This window comes from Tinamus guttatus, unplaced genomic scaffold (assembly GCF_059628265.1).
Source record: "Tinamus guttatus ecotype Peru unplaced genomic scaffold, ASM5962826v1 Tinamus_guttatus_pri_ptg000674l, whole genome shotgun sequence".
Lineage (NCBI taxonomy): Eukaryota > Metazoa > Chordata > Aves > Tinamiformes > Tinamidae > Tinamus > Tinamus guttatus.
In genome coordinates this window covers 1,354,935-1,375,929 of record NW_028289208.1, presented here as the reverse complement: position 1 = coordinate 1,375,929, position 20,995 = coordinate 1,354,935, and the positions used below count along the sequence as shown (strand labels likewise).

The window sequence follows — 20,995 nt, the reverse complement described above, 5'->3', positions numbered from 1 at the left end:
CAGATGGAAGTGCTACTTCCATCTGCACAAGTATCTTTCAAGACTTAAGTATAAAGATCTTGTCCCAACCTGATTTGTACTGATAGAAATATAACTGTTCCATCTTCAAACATAAGTGGGTTATTGTATGTTTTTCCTTTCCTGATGGAGCAATTAAAAATCTTTATATGTGTTCAGAGAGATGATGCTCAGCATCAAAAGATGAGGAAAAATTATTACCACACAATTGTATTCCCATGTATTCTCAAATTAGTGTTTTTTTTTTTTAATAAAATTCTTACAATATGAAAGGGCTTGTTTGGGGCAAGCTTCATTGGCTGTAATAAATAACAAGAAGAAAATCTTTGCTATGCTAGGCTAAAATAGAGCAATTGTATATTGTGTTTGGTAATAGGATTAAATTTGCTGCGGAGCCATAACATTTGTACTGCCTTCCTATGCAATAAAGGAATTTCTTATAGTTTGTATTTAAGTTCCAGTAAATGTGACTACTTCAAGTTCAGATGCTTTATTTACACCCTTGACTGTTGCCTCAGCGAGTAAATGCCTGTACAAGTCCCTGTACCTTGTGTCAACACTGTGCCATCACATTAAACCTTCCAACATTATAATAAATGTTATCCCGACATTGTTCTATCTTTTCTAATGTATTTCAAACTAAAACATTTTAAATATTTTTTATATTTGACTAAACAACGCTTCTACGCTGTGGCACCAACAGTTACCCGTGGCAGTTGTCTCTGCCTTAGTTATTTCTTGGACATGTCTGCGGGGATGAGGGGTGCTCAGAGGCCAAGGAACTGAGCGTAGACCTGCTGCCACCACGTGAACCTCGTGCTGAATGTGTCTGCTTCAAAAAGTTGGTCTGGAAAAAGGCCCCATTCATACCTGCTCTCGTATAAATCAATATATTGCTCACTGACAAAGTAAGGCCTGGTTTTATTCCTCTGCATATGTCGAAGATAACATAATAGTAGACAGAATTATCTACAAATACAACTGTACTATTAAGAAAAAAGAAAGTATATGAAATGCATTTTAAAAGTAGACTTACGGCTCTTAAGTTCTAGCTTGGCATACACATCTTTCTTGCAAAAAAAAATCAACTTGAGTAAACTCACGATAAATACATAAGGATTACTAGTAAAAAAATTTGGCATCTCTCTATGTTCTCAATTATATAATTTGTGGAACGAGACTAGGTTATTTTCAGAAGTCAATTTCACTGTTATACCTTCTTCCTAACTCCCCACTCCCTGAGCCTTGCCGGCATCACAAAATATGTTTTCATGTACGTTTATATGAATTGGCTTTGAATCTAACCTCCAGCACTACCACATTATTGCTTGTGGTTTATGGTTGGATGTGTTTAAAGGAAGTGCAAGTGGAAATAGTTATTGCCTTTAGCTTCCAGAACTATTTTTCCCTCAAAACTGAAAAAACCCCTACTCTTCAAAACTTAAATACCAACTGATTTTTTTTTTCCTGACAGTTAAGGATTTGCAGGAATAGCTACAATAAGTAAGTCCTCTATGAGATTTATATTAAGTATGACTTGACATTTGAATTGTCTTTCATATAGGCCTAAGAGCAAGTAAACAGTAGAATTTTTTTTCCCCCCTAACTTTTCAAGGAAGGATTTTGTCTTATGTTTTTAAATTACATTGTTGCAGATTGACACTTGCATCAGACCTCAATGCGTCAGAATAAGCATGCTAGGAACACATTTTTCATGACATATTATGGCTTTTGAACATAAATACGCTAGTTACTACTGATTGGCATGTTTAAGGATCTAACATTCAAATGTTTGGTCCTGTTAAAGAAATACACAGTATCTGCAACAACTCTAATTAGCTTATACTTGAAAAATAATTATCTTGTCATTACACAGCTTGGAGATAGGAAGTTACAGCATGTCTTGATTCTCTCCATATCTATTGGATATCATTGGTGCTGTCCTGTTAATGTCCTCAAAATCTTTGGCTATTTATATTCTCATTCTGTATTTTTTTTATAAATTTGGTGGCTTTATGCTTCTGTGTTTAGTAGAGAGAGAAATATAAATTGTACTGTTTTTTGTGTATGTGTATATATTTTAATATTTTATTAAACATTTTCTCCTAGATATTATGGAAGAAGGAAGCAGTGTTGCAGTATTGATGCCCAATATTGGAGAACAGGAAGCTGTACTGATTTCTGAAACAGTGATTGGGCCAACACTGCAAAACAGTGAAGATGAGAGAAAATGTAAAACTGATCCACTCATCCACGTTATTCAGAAGCTAAGCAAGATAGTTGAAAGTGAGAAGTCACAGAGATGCCTTTTAATAGGGAAAAAGCGTTCCCATCCTAATGCTTCTCTTCAGTCTTTTGACACAGAAGATCTTTGTGAAATCCCAGCTAAAACAATTGAGCTCTCTGTTATTGGTACAAAAAAGACAGAGGAGTTACAAGCAGAATATTATGTGACAGATTGTCTTCCACAAAGCAAAAAAAAGGTGACATGCTACCAGTGCAGTCTATGTAAGTTTCTATCACCGTCTCTCTTAACGCTACAAGAACATATAAAACAACATGGGCAGAAAAATGAAGTGATATTAATGTGCTCAGAATGTCATTTTGCTTCCAAAAATCAAGAAGAGCTTGAATCTCACTTCCAAAATTACCATGAGAATGACAGTAAAAATAACATCCAGACAAAAGCACAGCAATGTGTAAAGGTCTCAAGCTCATTTTTGCAAGGGCCAGTGGAAGGAAGTGTCAAATCAGGGACTGAGCAGACAGGAAATCTGGAATGCAAAGATACAACTCAGACTACTCGTGTGGCTGAGATGGGTAGGAGGAAATGGTATACTTATGAGCAGTATGGCATATACCGCTGTTTAATTTGTCGGTACACCTGTGGTCAGCAAAGAATGTTGAAAACACATGCTTGGAAACATGCAGGTGAAGTCGATTGTTCCTATCCTATCTTTGAAGAAGAAAATGAAACTACGAATTTGTCTGAGACTGTTGTAACTCATACACCTCACAGCGTGGATGCAGTTGTACTTTCATTGGAAAACAGTGAGCTAGATATTCACAGTGAACATTCTCTGCAACTTCAGATTTGCAATTCTGAGCAAATGTCGTGTAAATCACCAGTAGGAGCAAACGTAAAAGAGGAAGAGATGCTAAATCAGTCAACTGCACAATCTCCTACTACAGAAGTTTTAGAAGAAGCTGTATCAGATACAGAACAGGATAATTTGATAACTGATAGCCTACTTTCATCAGCACAGAAAATCATTAATTGTAGTCCAAATAAAAAGGGTCATGTTAATGTAATAGTAGAGCGTTTGCCAGGTGCTGAAGAAAGTGTCTTACAAAAGCCTTTCTTGATGAACACTGACATTGAAACAGAAAAAAAATTAATCTCAGAGGGATCCCATGTTATCTGTGAAGGACCTCAAGTTTATCGTTCAGATGAAGTTCAAGAGGTGATAATAGGATGGAATAATACTGAGAAGAAAGATAACGAATTAAGCTCTAATAAAAGCCTAGCAACTGATGAAAATGCTCCTCCTGTACGAAGAAGGACAAATTCAGAGTCTTTACGGCTACACTCCTTAGCTGCAGAAGCCCTTGTTACGATGCCTATCAGAGCTGCAGAACTAACCAAGTCCAGCTTCAGGACTTTCACTGGGGAAGACTCTGTGGATGCAGATACAGGGCAGAGAGATGCTGATGGTCCATTCACAGCTCGTTCTAAAGTGGTATCTGCACTTGAGAATCCTGCAGAGGAGTTCAGTAGCTTAAACCAAAGTGGCTGTGCGATAGTGGAGATAGATAAAGAAAGACGAGAGTTATCAGAAGCACCAATTAAAATGGGCATTAGCATGTCACTACTCACTGTCATTGAAAAACTGAAAGAGAGGACGGATCAGAATGCTTCTGATGATGACATTTTGAAAGAATTGCAAGACAACGCACAGTGCCAAGATGCAAGCGATGCAAATATTCCAGGAAGCAACCTAGTGGAATACATCCCTACCGCAGAGCGGCCCTACCGCTGCCGCCTCTGCCACTACAGCAGCGGTAACAAGGGCTACATCAAGCAGCACCTGAGGGTCCATCGCCAGAGGCAGCCCTACCAGTGTCCTATCTGTGAACACATTGCTGACAACAGCAAGGATCTGGAGAGCCACATGATCAACCACTGCAAAACAAGAATGTATCAATGCAAGCAATGTGAAGAATCCTTTCATTATAAGGTAACGTTATTTCCTATATCTGTTTATAAAAGCTAAATAACCTGTTTGTTACCTTTTTTATTTTTTTTAAATAACTGGTGATCCCTCTTTCTAACTAAATCCAATCTGACATCCTATCTTCAGAGTCATTACAGTTGGAGACTACTGCCTGCAGCACTTTCCAAATATAATATTCTGCCATAATTATTCTGACTTACCCACTGAAAAAGCTGGCTTCCTCAAGCAGTTATTTCTCTTGAGAACCATCCTATGGACTTATTAATATCCTGTTGTTGTTCTGCCAACTCATAGTAACTAAATGAAGAAACAGAAGCATTAGTCAAAATTTAAAACTTTAAAAGAACGCTCAAATATGCCCACTAGTTGTATGTGCAATAGTGGCATTTGGGGGCAATGTGTGAGAATCTTTGAAATAGGAGTTCTTTTCTTTGTCAGTTGTTTTGATGGGTTGGACATTATGCAGAACTTAGATCTGGAAGATGACATACAAGAGCACAATAATACACTGCACTGAGTTTTAGTCTCCACTTTTAACATTAGTGCCTGTGACTGCATTTCTGTATGCTCAAGTATGCTCATGCTCAAGTATGCTCATTTCACTTGGCAAAATACAATACACAGCTTCGGTATCAGGTCTTGCAACTGAAACTGTCATAGGCAATGGTATAGTGCTGGTTTTCCCATTTGTCCTATTGTTAGATCCTAGTTTTGGAAAAAAATGCGTATATAGTAAATATAGTCACTTTTCTGGTGAACAGTAAATTTTGTTTTATTAACACAAATCATATCGCTTTTTAATCACTTACCAGTCCTTTGTTACGTTAGTAAAGTATGGTTTAATCCATTTTGTTTGTAGTAAAATTAATTGAGGGATAACCTGTATGTATGCTAATGTATGTCTTATAATAGTTGTCATGAAAACTTGAGTAATGATTTTGCAAATTACTGCAGTATCTGAAATGATTTCTGTTCACACTATATGTTTAAACATAAGGAATTGTTCTTTCAGAGTCAACTCCGAAATCATGAGAGAGAGCAACACAGTCTTCCAGATATTTTTTCAACAGCCACATCTAACAAACTAATAGTTTCCAATGAAGTAGATGAAAGAGAAGGTACTGTATATATTTTAATTTAAAATTACAATTTACTTATAACTGTATTACTGTATTTATAGTCCTACTGTTTTTAAGATCTCCTCTTGGATGAATGTTTTCATGCCTGTTCCGTTCAGAACCCTCTTTTCAGTCTGTCACCTTTTTAGTATGGAAAACTTCCTATAATTCTCAGTTTTGAGAAGTCTTACTGGCATCTGTTGGAATACATGTTTTGCCTGATTATGTCTTGGATTTCTTCTTTTTGAAAAACAAAACTCTAAATACCTGCAGATAAGAGGTGGTATAGAATATTACCATTTATTTTCTCTTTTTGAAAAACATATTTTTTTTCTCTGCATTTACCAGCTACAATGTTTTTCTGAGTTGTCTGGTGTAAATAAAAGAAAACCTTGTTTTGTTTTTTAAACTCACTGTGGTAACATAGTTTGCTATCACTGTATACAAACAATGTAATTTTGCATTCCTTGTTTAGGAATTACTATTTTGGTAAATAGTAATTAGGCAAATGTATGGGGTTCTAAAAGTGCAACCTATATCTGTAATAGTTGCCAGAATATTAGTAGATATGCATTTTCTAAATTATTGTATATCCTTATAATTTAATAGGTATGTTCCTAAAACTTGATGTGTTAAGGTAGTTAAAATTAGCCAAATTTTGAATGTTAGGAAAAATGTGGTCTTAAAATGCTGTGACTGTCTTGGAACCATGCTATTTATTATTGCAACTTGAGTTAAAGTTCCTGAAATTATTTATAGTACTTTTATTCTAAAGAGAACATTGTAATTATTAGTACTCTGCAATATTAGAGCACCTCTAAACAACTGTGGGCTGAAATATTTCCCATTTTATGCATACAGCTCTTTTCTGTCCAATGCTCGCTTGTTTGCAAAATGCATACTGTAAGGTATGCATTAGATTGCAGTAAGATGACTTAAAGGAAATAATAAATTCCTCAAAGGAATATGTGCCTTGAAACACTTGAAATATGTCAGACTTTCAAAAAAAAAATTACCTCTGCACTTAGGTCTCATTAAGGTGACTTAAAATCAAGACGTCTGGCTGCTTTTGAAAGTACCACTTCTTAAAATAGTAGTTTTAGTTTACGTCCTGATCTTGTGACTTCCGTGAAAGAGGAACCCCTGCTCACAAAATCTGCCTGATTTTGATTTAATTACTTAAGTGATTTTTTAGAATAATTTTATTCATTATTATCTTATAAAAATGTTACAGCCATGCACCTTAATTGAATTTTTATTCCACATCAAATTTAGTAGTATGGCTTGAATGAAAATAGTTCTCCTTTTAAACTTTTATTAACTTATACTTCAGAATGCTTTAATTTTTTTAGAACCAATTTATAACCAAATTGCGACACCACTGCAGTACAGCAATCTCTTGTCAACCAGATGTCACCCCTATAAAGCGGCGCAAAACAAAGAAGTTTATGGCATAGCATCTGTTTATGTGAAAGATGCCGGAGCTGGAACAGTTTCATTTCTTGTTTATGAAATAGTCCTAAAAGTCTCTTTATTCATCATGGTTGTACAATAAATTAAAAGGGGGCATTATGACACTGAATATGATCAGATTGTAAATGTCTAATAATGAAGGAATAGCATAATAAGCAGAATTATAGGAGCACCTGTTACTGCTGCTAGAATAAAGATCTCTCATTTCCGTGTTTACTTTTAAAAGACCTGGTATCATAAATCCAGAAAGCTAAAAAGCCCCCACGACCAGAGGAAATAAGTCTTTTGGGGATGTGGGGGGAACAACTGCTGTTTCACTACAGCCAGAGAAGATAGGATATATCCTAACTTACGTACATTTTGCTGGAAGAATGAATAAGCAAGTAGCAATTTGTATAAATAATTGCTGCAAAGTGTGTGCTACTAGGTGGTTGGCCACTTGTGACTATGGTATGTTTTGATGATGCCCTTTTGCTATGTTTTCATAATGTCCTTAGAATCTCCTTAGATATTTTAAGCTGCCTATCCAATAGAATACCACATTCCTGCCAGAAAATATATTTGAAAACAGTTTATTCTAAAGCTGCAGAATTTAAGATGAAAGAACCATTCAAGTAGAACATGCAATAGCCCAACTTTGACACCACCCTGCTCTACTGTAGATCCGCAGCCCAGTAAGTGTCTTTGTATTCATCTGAGGCCTTCTGCATAAATGTGTATTCATAAAGGCATAATTGTGGAAACAGAAATTCTTAAGTCTGTAAGTACATACTTAAGACTGCTTTGATAATTTGTCTTCAGAGAGATTTTCTTTGAACAGTAAGATATTTTAAAAAGCTCTGTGAGCACATAGTAGGAGAAATTCAGATGTAGTTTAAGAATTTTAAGGCTGAACTGTAGGAGTGCATATTAGGTTTTATTTCTCTATTATTATGTTTCATAAAAACACCAGAACAGTGAGCAATTTCCTAAGTTTTAAAGAATGTAAAATTTCAGTTATCTTTGCACACACACAGAGAATTATTCATTTTTTTAGACTTTCTTTGTATTCAGATTGTCATTTTGTTTTATAATATAAAGATGATATATTCTTCAGAATAAACCTCTGGTAATATCAGCCTAGAGCTCTAGCACTAATTACTTTGCATCTTGAAACAAGAGTGTTGATTTTTAGAGTGAAAATGTACCCTAAACTTACTATTTAAATCACTCTGTCCCTCCAAACAACATATTTACAACATTTTGACATAATTCAGTGCTCCACAGTGAAATAAGATGGAAGTGAAAAGGTATACTTCAAAGTATCTTCTTAAAACAGAGCTCTACCATGCACATACTTTATTTTCGTAATGATAATGAAAAGATTTTAGCTTTACTTTGTGTCCCTCGTATAATTTGTTGAATTATAATTTTTGGTTTGTTTGTTTTTTTGCCTGTACTTCAGCAGTAATCTTTTCTCACACAAGAAATTTTGCAGGAACTCTAGCAGGCTTTTCTTATCAGCCCGTATACATTACCGAGAGCCATGGCTTGACCTTTTGGTCAGCTAATGAGAATTTGGTGTAAAGGTAACGTGGGCTTAAACACCTTCCTTACATGTAGGAGAGAAAAAGTAGAATTTTAATGCTTTAGGCTAGCGAAGAGGTAGAATGCAGATACAGAAAGAAACGCCTGAGGTGTTAGTTTAATGTTTCTTTTGGCAGTAGTGCTGATTTAAGCAGCCCCAATTTTCTTGTCCTTCTTTCTGCCATTCCCTCATTTGGAAGTGCATGAAGGCTGCATCGTAGACTAGAGGAGCAAAATCAGCTGCATTAAAAATACCATCTCTCCAAATGTTAATATTTCTAACCCAGTTTCCTTAGTGAGGGAGGAGTAGGACCACCCCAAAATATTCAAAGTGTGCTCTTGCGGGCACACATTTTTCTATGTTAAATTACTTATTAGCCTTTGTCTCTGCAACCATTAATTTTTCAAGAATCTTATTCTGTAAAGAAAGAAAAAATGATTTCTATTGCAATTGCTTTTTAGTAATTTGGAGAAGTTCCAAATTATTTCTGGTCAGTACCTGTTTTTTGATCATCTCAGATCCTTCTGAAGGTAACCACCTTAGTTAGTGGTTAGTTTATCTGAATGATAAAGAAAATTTCGTGTTTCAGGAAATCTTTTATTTTTTCTTTTCTATGTTTGTCCATTGGAAACTTCTCCTCCCTCAGACATATCCCCTCTCACTCATCCTTTGCTTTAATTTGATCCTGCAAAGCAGTTAAAGTCCTGGTTTCATCATTCAACACCTTCTACTGACCACAGTAACCCAAGAAGGGAAGCAAGTGGATAGTGAGAGAGAATGCAATTTCCTGAAATTTTAGTAATTCAGTAAATGGCAAATGAACACTTATTATCTCCATATCAATTGTCGCTTTGCTCTAGATATTGAAGTATCATTTCTAAGTGTTAATTCCTGTTTCATAATTCAACTGCGTGCTGAAATTATCATCTAAGAACTTCTTAAATGCTAAAATTATGCATTTTGCTTCATATAGGAAATAAGGCTTCAGTTCAAAAGCTGTACAGATGTGATGTTTGTGACTACACGAGCACAACTTACGTTGGTGTACGAAACCACAGACGAATTCACAACTCTGATAAGCCATATAGGTAAGTGTCCCAATTATTACTGAGTAATGCTAGGCCCTTGGCCTGCAAGGCTACTTTCTTGCTTGTGCAATTTTGAAGATAATGTTAAAGAGCGCCAGTTCCAGAATTTCACTGCAAGGCACTGCAAAATGGAAGGGGCCATGCATGCTGATCGACTCAAATTGGGAAATTAAAATTTGCCAGCTTTTCCAAGATGCATCTTTAGCTATAGCAGTCCAGGGCTTGTTTTCGGTTTGAAGCATCCAGATGTGCAAGGGGATATAATTACATTGTAATATTCATCTTTGGCAGGTAACAACAGCATATTTGGCAAACTCCTTGCACACTACGTTCATTTTGGATTTGCTTTATTGCAAGGTGTCCATTATAATATGTCTAGTTCTAACACTTTGTTTAAAGTAGTAGGGCAAGTGGCCTTGTTCACACTCCTTAGTGGAAGGAGTCAAGGAATATCCATAGAAACTGGCTGCTACACAGTGTGGCAAAATTTGGCCCCTTGTCTTGCCTTGTTTCCTGTATCTTTATCAATATTAACAAACTCTTTCAGGATCAGATTTTATAAACTTTCCTTCAAAGACATTATACAGATTTATATAAAAATTATGGTATCTAAAAATGGTTGCAATACTACTGTACAGGCCCTCAGAGGAAAAAAAATAAATGATGCCTTTTTTTTCTTCCCCCCCCCTTTTTTTTTTCCTTTCTCTCCAAACTTCCTTCAAATTCAATCTGTTCTTATTCAGGGTGGATCTCTGTCCCTCTCTAGTGGCTAGAAACCAGAACTGAGGTAGTAAAACTTCTGAGCTAATATACTTCTGTCTTTTTTGTACAAACTCTGGAAATTCATCTTTAAGACCTTGAAACCTTGTACTCAAAAGGGGACATTCCCTCTTGACTAAAAAGGCTCTCAAGATATGCTGTATTTTGATTTGGAGTTTTATAGTGGCGCATATATTACTATCTTACTATTATTAGTATATTAGAATTTTATACTAATACTAAATATTAATACTATTTGATTAAGAAACACATGAAAAATTTCAGTTGGAGAAAGATAAATAATAAGTTTAAGCCTACTGATCTGGCTTGCTTTTCATACAAACTTTTCATGGACTCCTTATGCATATCTGTAGAATTGGTAGAATATTCAAGCCACAGCCTAAAAAACATAAAGATCCAGTATTTCTGGTGTTTCTTATTCTGAAACATGTATTCCTCAAGCCTTTCATATGATCAAATGACAATCCACTATAATGCTGCTATATTTTCACGTGTAAATGTCTTTTTATCATTTGACAAAGTATGCTAGAAATTAAACTGTTGCACTAAGTAGAGCTTGTATTCTTGAAAAATAAGATCCACTTTAAAATGCAGCGCCTCCCCTATAGCTCTATGATCACATTCTGCTCCTGCATAACAGCAAAGCAATTTGTATCGTGGCTGCTTCCAGAGCACCCAGATCTTTCTTCTACCTAGTGATGTTTTTCAGCCTCAGTAGAGGTACCACAAGATGGATTTCAGGAAGGAACCTGCTCCGTATGCCTAATGATTAATGCTGAAAGGTGGAGGAGATTTTTTGGGTGCAAAAACTTCTTATGCTCCAAAAATTGAAAGTTAACGTTACCACTTGGAAATCTATACATGATGTTAGTTTTCAGTGTAGTCTTTCCAGATACCTTTTTATTCTCTTAGATTTTTATTTATGGAATAGTTTAAGCAGTTACTTTTCAGATTAGTTTACCTATTTTTGTCTCTTTAGATGTCAAGTATGCGACTTTGCCACCACAAATATGAATAGCTTGAAATGCCATATGAGGCGCCACCCCCAGGAGCATCAGGCAGTGCAGCTAACGGAGCAGTACAAGTATGTAAGAGCGCCGAGTGGGCAAGACGCCCCGATGGCAGCCACTTTTGTTATGAAATAAAGAAGAATTGAGATTCTATTCTTTTTCCTCCTAGATTCATTCCTTGTTTAAGTGACTTTTTTTTTTTGAGCGAGACAGAGATTGATTTGATATGGCATTCCTAGATGATATTCATGCTAGTAAATTAAGTATGTTCATGAGCTCCCTTTGGTACAGTACTCAGCCCTTTCTTTACAAAATGGGTTGGCTGCATATAAACTGCCTTTTGCAAGTGGTTCTGGATCATGTTAATTGCCAGAGCATGCCTGGGATTGCTCGGGGAAATGCACGTGCCAAAGCCATGCTGGGGCACCTCTAACAATATAATAGTACAGATTGTTAAATTCCAGTGCCCAGGAATGTCCTCTGGCTTTGTTTAATATTCCAGTCGAGGCACGGCCTTTCTACGTACTTACTAGTTAGAAGCCAGACTTGCATCACAATGCCCTAGTTAAGAATCAGTACATGGGGTCATTATGTTTAAGTAATTGTCTGTCCATTGATATGTTTATGTCTTATATAAATATATATCAGGAGAAGTTGGCATAAAAATGGGTAATTGTTTACTATTGACTTTTGACAAAAAATTTAAAAAGTAAAATAAAGTATCAGGAAGATTCTGATCATTTCAGCATTTCTTAGGATGGAATTTTAAAGTGAACAGGAATAATCCAAATAAAGTACATAAACATATAGGGTTTATTCTCAAGAAAATCTGATTTTATAACTTTAAGCAAAATCCTTACACTGCATTTTTCTCCAAAATGTACTAGAAAGCAGCACTAAGTTCTGTGTGCTCTGTTGTCATACTTTATAAACTATCACTAAGTACTCTTAGTATTACCCAAGATTACTACAAACCTCCACACTTCAGCCTCTTGGTCCCTGAGGAAATACTCTATCAAAAGCTGTAAGATAATTATTTCCTCAGTAGACCAATTTGGGATACACTTGAACAGTACAGTTTAATAATTCAGCATAGGTCAATCGGTAGGGCACATCATGCTATAGAAATGAATCTATTACCAAAATACAAAACTCAATGGAAAAATAATTTCTCTGAGAATATCTTGCACGTACGGTAACTATGCAGCAAATTCGGGCTTCAGGTAAGAACAAGTATTCTCCTAATTCCATCATTTTAATTGGTATTTCTTTTAAAACCCTACTTAAACTTCATAGACTGCTTTCACTTCCATTTCTGCAGTCCCATCTTAATTTATGTATTGCCTTAAGATAATTTTGTTTAATATACATTGTATTATGGATAATGATCGTAAAGTAAATGCATCAAAGTTGTTGAGTTTCTGCATGTTTGATTTGAACCACGTGCCAGTCTAAAGTAGTCAAAAGCACTAAGCTCATGATACTGTCCTCAGTAAAGTAAATGTGATTAGCAAATTAGCTGAGTAAATTTATGTACTTCAGAAAATAAGACTTTAATTAAAGGCAGATAAAAACAAACAGTGAATTGTAGCTTCCTTCACATTGTATCCACCCACAGACCAAGCTGTGTTAGCAGTGTAGATAAATTATATACCATCATAAACATATACCAAAAGACTACTGGAATACATGTGCATATAGAATCAAATTAGAATTGTTTAATGACTTCTGTGTTATGCAGAAAAATTATTTTGGCCTAATTTTATCCAAAAAAAGGAATTACCAAGTATTTTTATTTCTTACTTAAAATGATGGCATTATTTTGTGTCAGCCTTTTTAGACATATTAACACTTTCAACCTGAGGGTGAACTTGTTTATATTTGAAAACATCCATTTTCTTTATAAGGCTTCAAGTTAGGAGGAGGAAAAAATAAAATAGTACCTTCCCAATCAAGTATTAGAGACAAATGAGCTAGAAGAACCTACTGTTCACCAGCAGAATAGGATTATCTTGCTACGTAAGCAAGGTAATGTGCCATGCATTCACATAATGTATCAGATTTTGCAGCTCTCCACAAACTTGTGCTGGATAGAAATAGTTTCTTTTATGAGATTATTTGCTAGGCATTTAAGTCATAGATCCTGCTGTCCACAGGAGCAGTTTCAAGCAGAAACTTGACAGGAGGAGGGAGAGGGGGGATTGACGTGTTCTGTTATGGAAGTATAACACAACTATTGTGGTGTTATTGTCCTGAAATGAGTAAGCAGAATTTTTCCATGCAAAAATGCATCTCGCTGTTTTCTTATCCTTTTGGAAGAACTAGTGAATCTTTTAAATTGTAGAACTGTATTGATTTATGTTAATTTCTTCTGTTTTTCCTTCTCTACTTTTTTCACTAGATGTTCTCTTTGTGGATATGTATGTAGTCATCCTCCTTCCCTGAAGTCCCACATGTGGAAACATGCAAGTGACCAAAATTATAATTATGAACAAGTGAACAAGGCTATTAATGATGCAATTTCACAAAGCAGCAGGTATGTCAGCTTTACTTTCAAGCCTTATCATCTGGAATTTTGAAAGACTAAGATTCAAAGAAAAGTTTCTATCAAGAAGCAAAAAAAGTGAGCTTTGAAATTTCTTTTTCTTTTTTCCTATTACTTTAGGTTTCAAGGACAGCTTCCTGAAAAAACCTTATTGGAAGGCACTGATGAAAGTACAGTACCTATACTAGGAAGTTCAGACAACCTGGTGTCTTTTACAGAGTCTGTTAACCAAACTACTAATGAAATTTCAGGTTCTGATGAAAATGAAAAACCTAACTTGATGAATACCTCATGCAGCTTAGAAAAGAACTCTGCTCTGCCCCACCTTGGCACAGAATACTGTGTTCTTCTCTTCTGCTGCTGCATTTGTGGCTTTGAGTCCACCAACAAAGAAAATCTGTTGGATCATATGAAAGAACATGAGGGTGAAATCATAAACATCATTTTAAATAAGGACCACAATGCAACTCAGAGCACAAACTAGATGAAGGAGTAACTTAAGAGCAGGATTTCCTAAAGTGGATAATATCCATCTTTACTAATCTTGCCTGAGAAACTTGCTAAAGAGAAGAAATGCAAGCAAAAGTTGCTGATTTCTGAGCCCACTTCCTTGTTTCATTAGGAGAATATTAGCTTAGCCAGGGACAGATGAATCATTTAAGAGATAAGTTTCAGGTGTGGGTAGTAGAACAATCCTTAAACCTGTTATTTCTCTGTGTGGTGCCAAGAGTGTGTAATTTTTTTTTTCCTAATTGTCAGGTACTACTCCATAATAATGTTTTAGTACACTAAGTCAAAACCCAAAGCCTTTTTATCAATTGAAAAGCTTTTTCTCTTCCTCCCTTTTTGGTTGTTTTGCAAGTTTTTGGACAAAGAAATTTTCCTACACACTTTCTTAATTGGCAAAAGACAGGTGGACATTTTACAGTATAATTGTACAAAGCCTGTTGTCCAGATATTGGAAAGCAGGGAGAAAGTAGGGTGAGGGCTCACGTGTGTGCTTGCATCTGCATAGAGGCATTTCATTCTCCCAGTCTATTTTTAAGGCCTTACAACCTCCAAGTCCTCCTCCTGAAAAAGATGGGTATCTTCTGTGTTGATTCAGAGCAGCAGGAGCTGAGTAGCGTAGAAGCTTTTTGCTGACCATTTGGCTGATTAGATCTTCACTAAATATGACACCTTTTGATAGCTACAGTCTAAAGTGTGTAAAGGATCCTTTAATGTTCTGTTGTTTATTAATGGTTTTCTTTACACACTTAGCAAATCCTATTTCAAAACGAACTAAAAAGCTAAAGCAGATCATATGTAATTTTAACTTGAGGTGATTACTTGACAGTACATATGAGCAACATTTTTAATGGAAATATGGTATTAACTGATTGTAATTGCCAAGAAGATATTTTCAAAGCTACACAGATTTCTAAAGTTGTGGATGAGCACAAGGTTGGATTTGGAGCAGTGCCTACATGCTTTGGAGTTCTTTAAAAAACCCTCACTGTCCAAAATTCATACTTGTCTGGCTACGCTCTATCTATAGAAGAAAAAAAAAGTTTTAAAAAAATCACTGAAAGATATAGTATTCTTCCTATAGAATGAGCTGTTTCAAAACATAAAATATGGGAAACTATTTTAAGAAAAAACATGATCCAATCAGTTGTAGAATAAATTTTAGTAGTGCGTAGAGTATGGATTCTTAAAGGGAATTAGGGATTACTTTGTTTTCTAAGAAACATGTAGAAATCTCTCCCTTTTAAAGCCTTTAGCTTCAAAGATTACAATGCTGATCTTCCCTACAGTTTCAGGGATTTGCAGTAGAAGGTATCTGTGTATCAGCTGGGAATATTATTATGCAAGCTAATTACCTGGCAACTTTGTTGAGATTGTTTATAGAGTCCGCTACTTAAATTGTTTGAAATACACGCTTCCTACCGAGTGAAGTAGTAGCACTTCTGGAGAAGCCCTTTAGCAGCTTGATTAAAACTTTCTAGCCTGGGCATTTTATTCTGCTTTTAAAGAATGGCAGTTGCACAGAAGCACATCTAGTTCATGGCATGGTAATGCAGTTAACTGTTTTAGTTGCTCATTGCTTGAGAAATTACTTACTCTTAGGGAAAAAAATAGTATTTTATGTTTATTTCCTATTTATGTATTTCTGCTAGCAGAAATAAGCTACAGCTATAAATCTTTAGAAGGTGGCATACGTAGTGTACAGTCTATTGTGCTATTGCTGACTAAATGTGGCAAACAAGAAAACAACATCTTGTTACAACCTTATGAAGCAGCACAGAATCTAAAGGCCAGTGTAAAAGATACTAAGATTCCAAATACATTTGGTGGGTTTTTTGTTTGGTTGGTTTTTTTTGTTTTTGTTTTTTTGAAGTGATTTCCTTAGGCATCTTCAGCTTGTTCCTTTGGGTTGAATATCTATCACTTGGCTGAGTAGCTATATATACTTGGGTATCTATCATTTTTTGGATTGACTATCATTTATAAATCAGTTTGCATGAAGTTTTTACTTTAAAATTGGACAGGATCTTTTGTGTCAGATATTTGAGATACTTGGCACAGATGTGAAAGTTATACATAATTCCCAGTCAAAAGATTTTTTTTTAAATGGTCATACACATGGGTTTTACATTTTAAAAATATGATTCATTTTCTTTCTCTAGATGAAACTGAGATAACTTTTAATGGGGTATTGTTCTTGTCCTATTGACACATACTTTATTTTCAATTCAATTCATGTCAAAACAGCAAATTATTTGGAATCTACCTGGTCTTCAGCATTCAGAGATCCCTTTTACTGAAAAATTCTGAGATACAAAGAGATGCATAGTCATGTTAGGCTACCTATCTGTGTTCATAGAAACATTATTTTGTCACATTCTTTTTCAGTAAAAGGCTAGTGTATTTTTAAGTTGCTATGCTAACGGAAAAATAGGTGAAAATCTTGCACTCATAAGCTGAGAGAAAGATGGCAGTGAACCAAGACTTACAAAGCACATAACTTTGGCCCAAAATTAACAGTTTTGGTGTGTGTAGGTCACACCTGCAGTGTTAAGTGTAACACACCAAGAGTTACTGTAATGGGATGACTGAGCAGGATGCATCTATTCACAGCTTCTTTTTGCCTTTTTGTTGCTTTTTGCAGTTTGAGCATGTGTTACTACAGTACAGTAGAAAGTTGGTTCCCTCTGAAAACTCTTAACCAGTCCTAACAAATTCCAACAAATACTCTTCCCTATCTGCAGAGGGATTAACTGCCTGTCTCCCCATTGCTTGCCGTCAGTTACCCATTAAAAAAATCCCATGGATTTTATCAGAAGTTCTGCATAGGCTCAGTTTTTCAAAATAAGTTTTTTCTCAGGATATCAGCTTTAGAAAGTGTGTGGTTGGCTTGGTTGCATGTTATGTAAGGGCTTTTCAAGCACATTTCCAGGTTACCAACACTGTAGTCTTCCCCTTTCTTTAAGGTTTTAAAATGTTTTAGGATCTTCTGTCACAATCAGGAATTCACTTGCTGTTTGCTTTAAAGAGTTTTTTTTTTTTTTTTTTTTTTGGGCATTTGAACTGTAACACACAGCTTTGGTTTTAAATGCCTATACTTCTGCTAAAGAGAAGACTTAATTCATTTTAGACTATACTGATAAATAGGTGGGCAATTCATCTTTCTGACTTATACTTGGCCTGGAAAAATAAAGTGGTTTTCAGTCAGAGTTACTGTATTTTCCTCTTTCAGAAGCACTTATTTAATCATTTAAAAAATGTACAGTTGGTGCTCAAAGTAACATTTGTTAAGATATATTTAATATAAATTTACATTTGCATTTGATATTCATGGACATGGGTACATGTATTTTTTTAAGAAAACATATTGTAACACTATGGCACTGCTTTTATAGCCAAAGTATAAAAAAAAAAAAACTTAGAAAACTGACATGTAAAGACTGCAGTTAATTCTGATACTGTATGTTATTAAATAGGATGACTTTTTCATTTTATAAAAATTATCCAGCACATTAAGCTGCATGCCTTAAGCTCTCTCGAGGATTGTGTTCCTGATAGAAGACTGTTTGGAACTATGAAGCAAAGTCTGTAGTACTACTTTAACTACCTTCTGAAATACTGTACAATGTTAGAATAATTTATTTTGCTTTACAGGAGTTTGTCACGTATTGACTTTAATATTGTATTTTGGTAATAAACCTTTTTTGTTAAATGCTGTAGTCACTTTTTTTGGATCTGCCTGAAATGTGACAGTGATTATGGGAAATTCAAGCACTGAACTAATGTCTAGAAAGATGGGTCTCTGCTTAAATCAAAAAGTATGTGGAATATTTCACTGCCATTTCTCACTCTTGTGAGAAGATAACAGGGTGCTAATAGTGTTAATGGTGCTAATAGTGTTAATGGAAGTTTTGGAAAAGTTAACTGTAGTGATGAAGTACAAGACGATTAAAACAAGTCAAAATAGTAGCAAGTCTGAATGCAGTTATGATGCAACGATGCTGAAAGACAGAACTGTACCTTCAAAATTCATAATGAATCATAGAAGCATTATGGTTGAAAAAACCTTCAAGATCGAGTCCAAACATAAGCCCTTCAACACCATACCTGTAAGCCATGTCCCTAAGTGCCTCTACACTTTTCTTGAACACAAACCTAGTGGGAATTTTGCCTCTGACAAATGGAGTGAAAAACCTTACACTGCTTTCTTTTTAGGGAAGCAGCTGACTCTTGCTCATCCATCATGTGTGCTGCTTTAACCTGATTTTTAATGAACAGTGCATTTCCTGGCCTTGCTGGAGCTCCCCCTACCCCCATCTGTCAGTTGCAGCCGAATAAAGGAAGGAGAAAGTAACACCAGAGTTCCCACAAACAGGGCACCTGACTTCCTTCCTTTGCTACAGTTACAGCCCTGTGTCTGACACTTAAAAAAAAAAAAAAATACTGCAAGACCACTTAGCTGCTATGCTACAGAGTCTTAAACTATATAGCTTTTTAAGGTAGAATTGAGAAAAGCCTCTGGAGTAGAATCTGGCATCAAGGTACTGTCCTATTCATAAAATACTGTGCTTGCTTTGACTTAACAAACAGAAGAGCCTCCGCAGACCTTATTTCCACCCATAACTAACCTGGTCAGGTGATCCCACTGGTGTTCCGAAACACCACGCCTGATGCTCAGCACGTTGCCTTCCCGAAACGGAGTTTCAGGACCAGCTTCCTCCGCACTGTCCGCAGCCAGCCCGGAGCGGGTGGGCGCTCCCCGCAGAGGGAGCCCCTCCTGCTGCTCCTGCACAGGCGGACTGGGATGGAACAGACCGAAAAGACAGTTTTAGCCTTAAAATTTACTCAGGCAGAACTTGAGTCTTTTTGTGTTTCTCATTCTAGTAATAAAAATTCTAGTTTTTATTCTAGTAATAAAAATGAGGTAAATCTAATGTTACACTTTGTAAAGCCCATAATTTCAGTTCCCATATTCTTTGCTTACATGCTCATTCCCATCAAGTTTACCTGCCTTATTGCTAGAACAAACTAAAAAAAGCAAAGTGCATGTGCAGTCTTGTAAATTGACTTGTAGTGGAAATTTTGAGTTTATTTGGTGAGCTTAAAAGAGGAAGAGAAAACAGTCATCCCGTTTGTTTTAGAGAGTACAACATCATAAATGTGCAAAAACAGATATTACAACATTTTCTACTTTCTGATTTCCTAAGGCAATAGCTTCATAGCTCTGAAACGCCATGATTCCTACCTGGGCAGCTTTACTTTGTTCCGAGCACATTTTACATGGTTTTACATGTCTCTTTTCTGTTCAAGATACTGAGTTTTCTAATGAGCCAAACTTTCAAAATAAAAAGGAAGCTGTAGAATGACGCAACTGTTAAAAGCTGCTGAATATTGTCTTGAAATAAATGGATCCTGCCCCTGCCTGCTCCATAGTGCTGGCTCCCTGGGGTGGATCTGGGAGCCCACACACTGGGAAAGGCCTCAGCACCTTAACTTGTGGTAAAGTTTACCTCATGGTAAGCTTATATAGATGCATCGCAAGTTAAAAACTGGCATAAAGAGTTACAGGCATGTCGTGGGTTTTAAGCAAGACAGAAAACAGCCTGGATTGCAGTTATGTTTCTGCTGCAGAGGGAAAGTCGTCCCGCCCGCCCCCACCATTGAATGTTTATGGTACGAGTAAATGAGAAGTGGAAGGGAGCCGATAAAGAACAGGAGACAAAATTCACCTCTAAGTTTTGAGACATTTGGGAGCCTAAATAAACAATAAAAATAGATATCCTCAAACAGCTCGCAGACGCCGGGACCCGCGGGTGCCCGGGGAAGGCGCTGACCGGGCCCGGAGCGCCCCGGCCGGACCGGGCCCGGCCGCCGCCCGCCCCGCGCGCGCCCGTCGCCATGGCCGCCGCCTCAGCCCGCCCCTCCCCGGCCGCGACTCCTCCCCGCGGCCGGGCGGAGGCTGCCGCTGCCGCCGCCGCGCGCCTCGGCGGGCAAAGCGGCCCCTCCGCCGCCGCCTCCGGCACGGCGGCGCCCGCGCGCAGCGACCCCCGGCCCGGCCTCGGGGCGCCGCCAGGTATCGGCCGCGGCCGCGGGCAGGGCGCGGGGAGAGGGGCCCCGGCGCGGCCCGTTACGGCGCGGCCGCGCAGGCCGCAGCGAGGCGCGCAGGGGAGGGAAGGGGAAGGGAGGGCAGGCGGCGCCGCCCGCGCAGCCCGCCCCGCTGTCCGGCAGAGCCCCGGCCTCCCGCGCCCGCCACGGCGCGGCCGCCTCCCTCGTGCCGCCCCTCACCTGCGCGTCGCGCCTCGGCGGCTCCCCGTGCGCGGCCGCGCTCTTCTCCGCGGCAGGTGCGCGGGACAGCGCCCTCCCGCCGCGCGCGGAGCCCCTTGCGGGAGCGTGGCGCTTCCCCTGTATATATACACATCCATATACACACAGCCTCCTAACGCGGGAGGGCTCATTCACAGCCTTGGTCTTACGAACCGTGTTCACAGCTGTGAATCGGCCGGGGACTGCCCGGCTGCGCCTCGCTCCTCCCCGCCTTTTGCTCGAGGTTTCGTGGTGCTTCAGCATCACAGAAGGCTGGGAGTTATCGAGCACCGTTTGGCTTCATCTGGCTTGTTCACCCTACACCTGTTCTCTGACAACGTTTTTGCATCT

At 37.5% G+C, this 20,995-nt stretch overlaps 1 protein-coding gene across 2 annotated transcripts; it reads left to right on the top strand.

Moving 5' to 3' along the window:
- The first annotated feature begins 2,131 nt into the window (after positions 1–2,131).
- ZNF507 (zinc finger protein 507) lies at positions 2,132–14,550 on the top strand. 2 transcript variants are annotated; one of them, XM_010226207.2, is made up of 6 exons: positions 2,132–4,256; positions 5,266–5,371; positions 9,385–9,499; positions 11,259–11,363; positions 13,691–13,825; positions 13,955–14,550. In XM_010226207.2, exons 1-6 carry the CDS (start codon positions 2,133–2,135, stop codon positions 14,316–14,318), a joined length of 2,949 nt encoding a protein of 982 aa, XP_010224509.2. In that variant the 5' UTR covers position 2,132; the 3' UTR covers positions 14,319–14,550. The 2 variants fall into 2 exon arrangements, with proteins under 2 accessions (XP_010224509.2, XP_010224510.2); XM_010226208.2 differs by lacking the exon at positions 11,259–11,363.
- Positions 14,551–20,995: the final 6,445 nt, after the last annotated feature.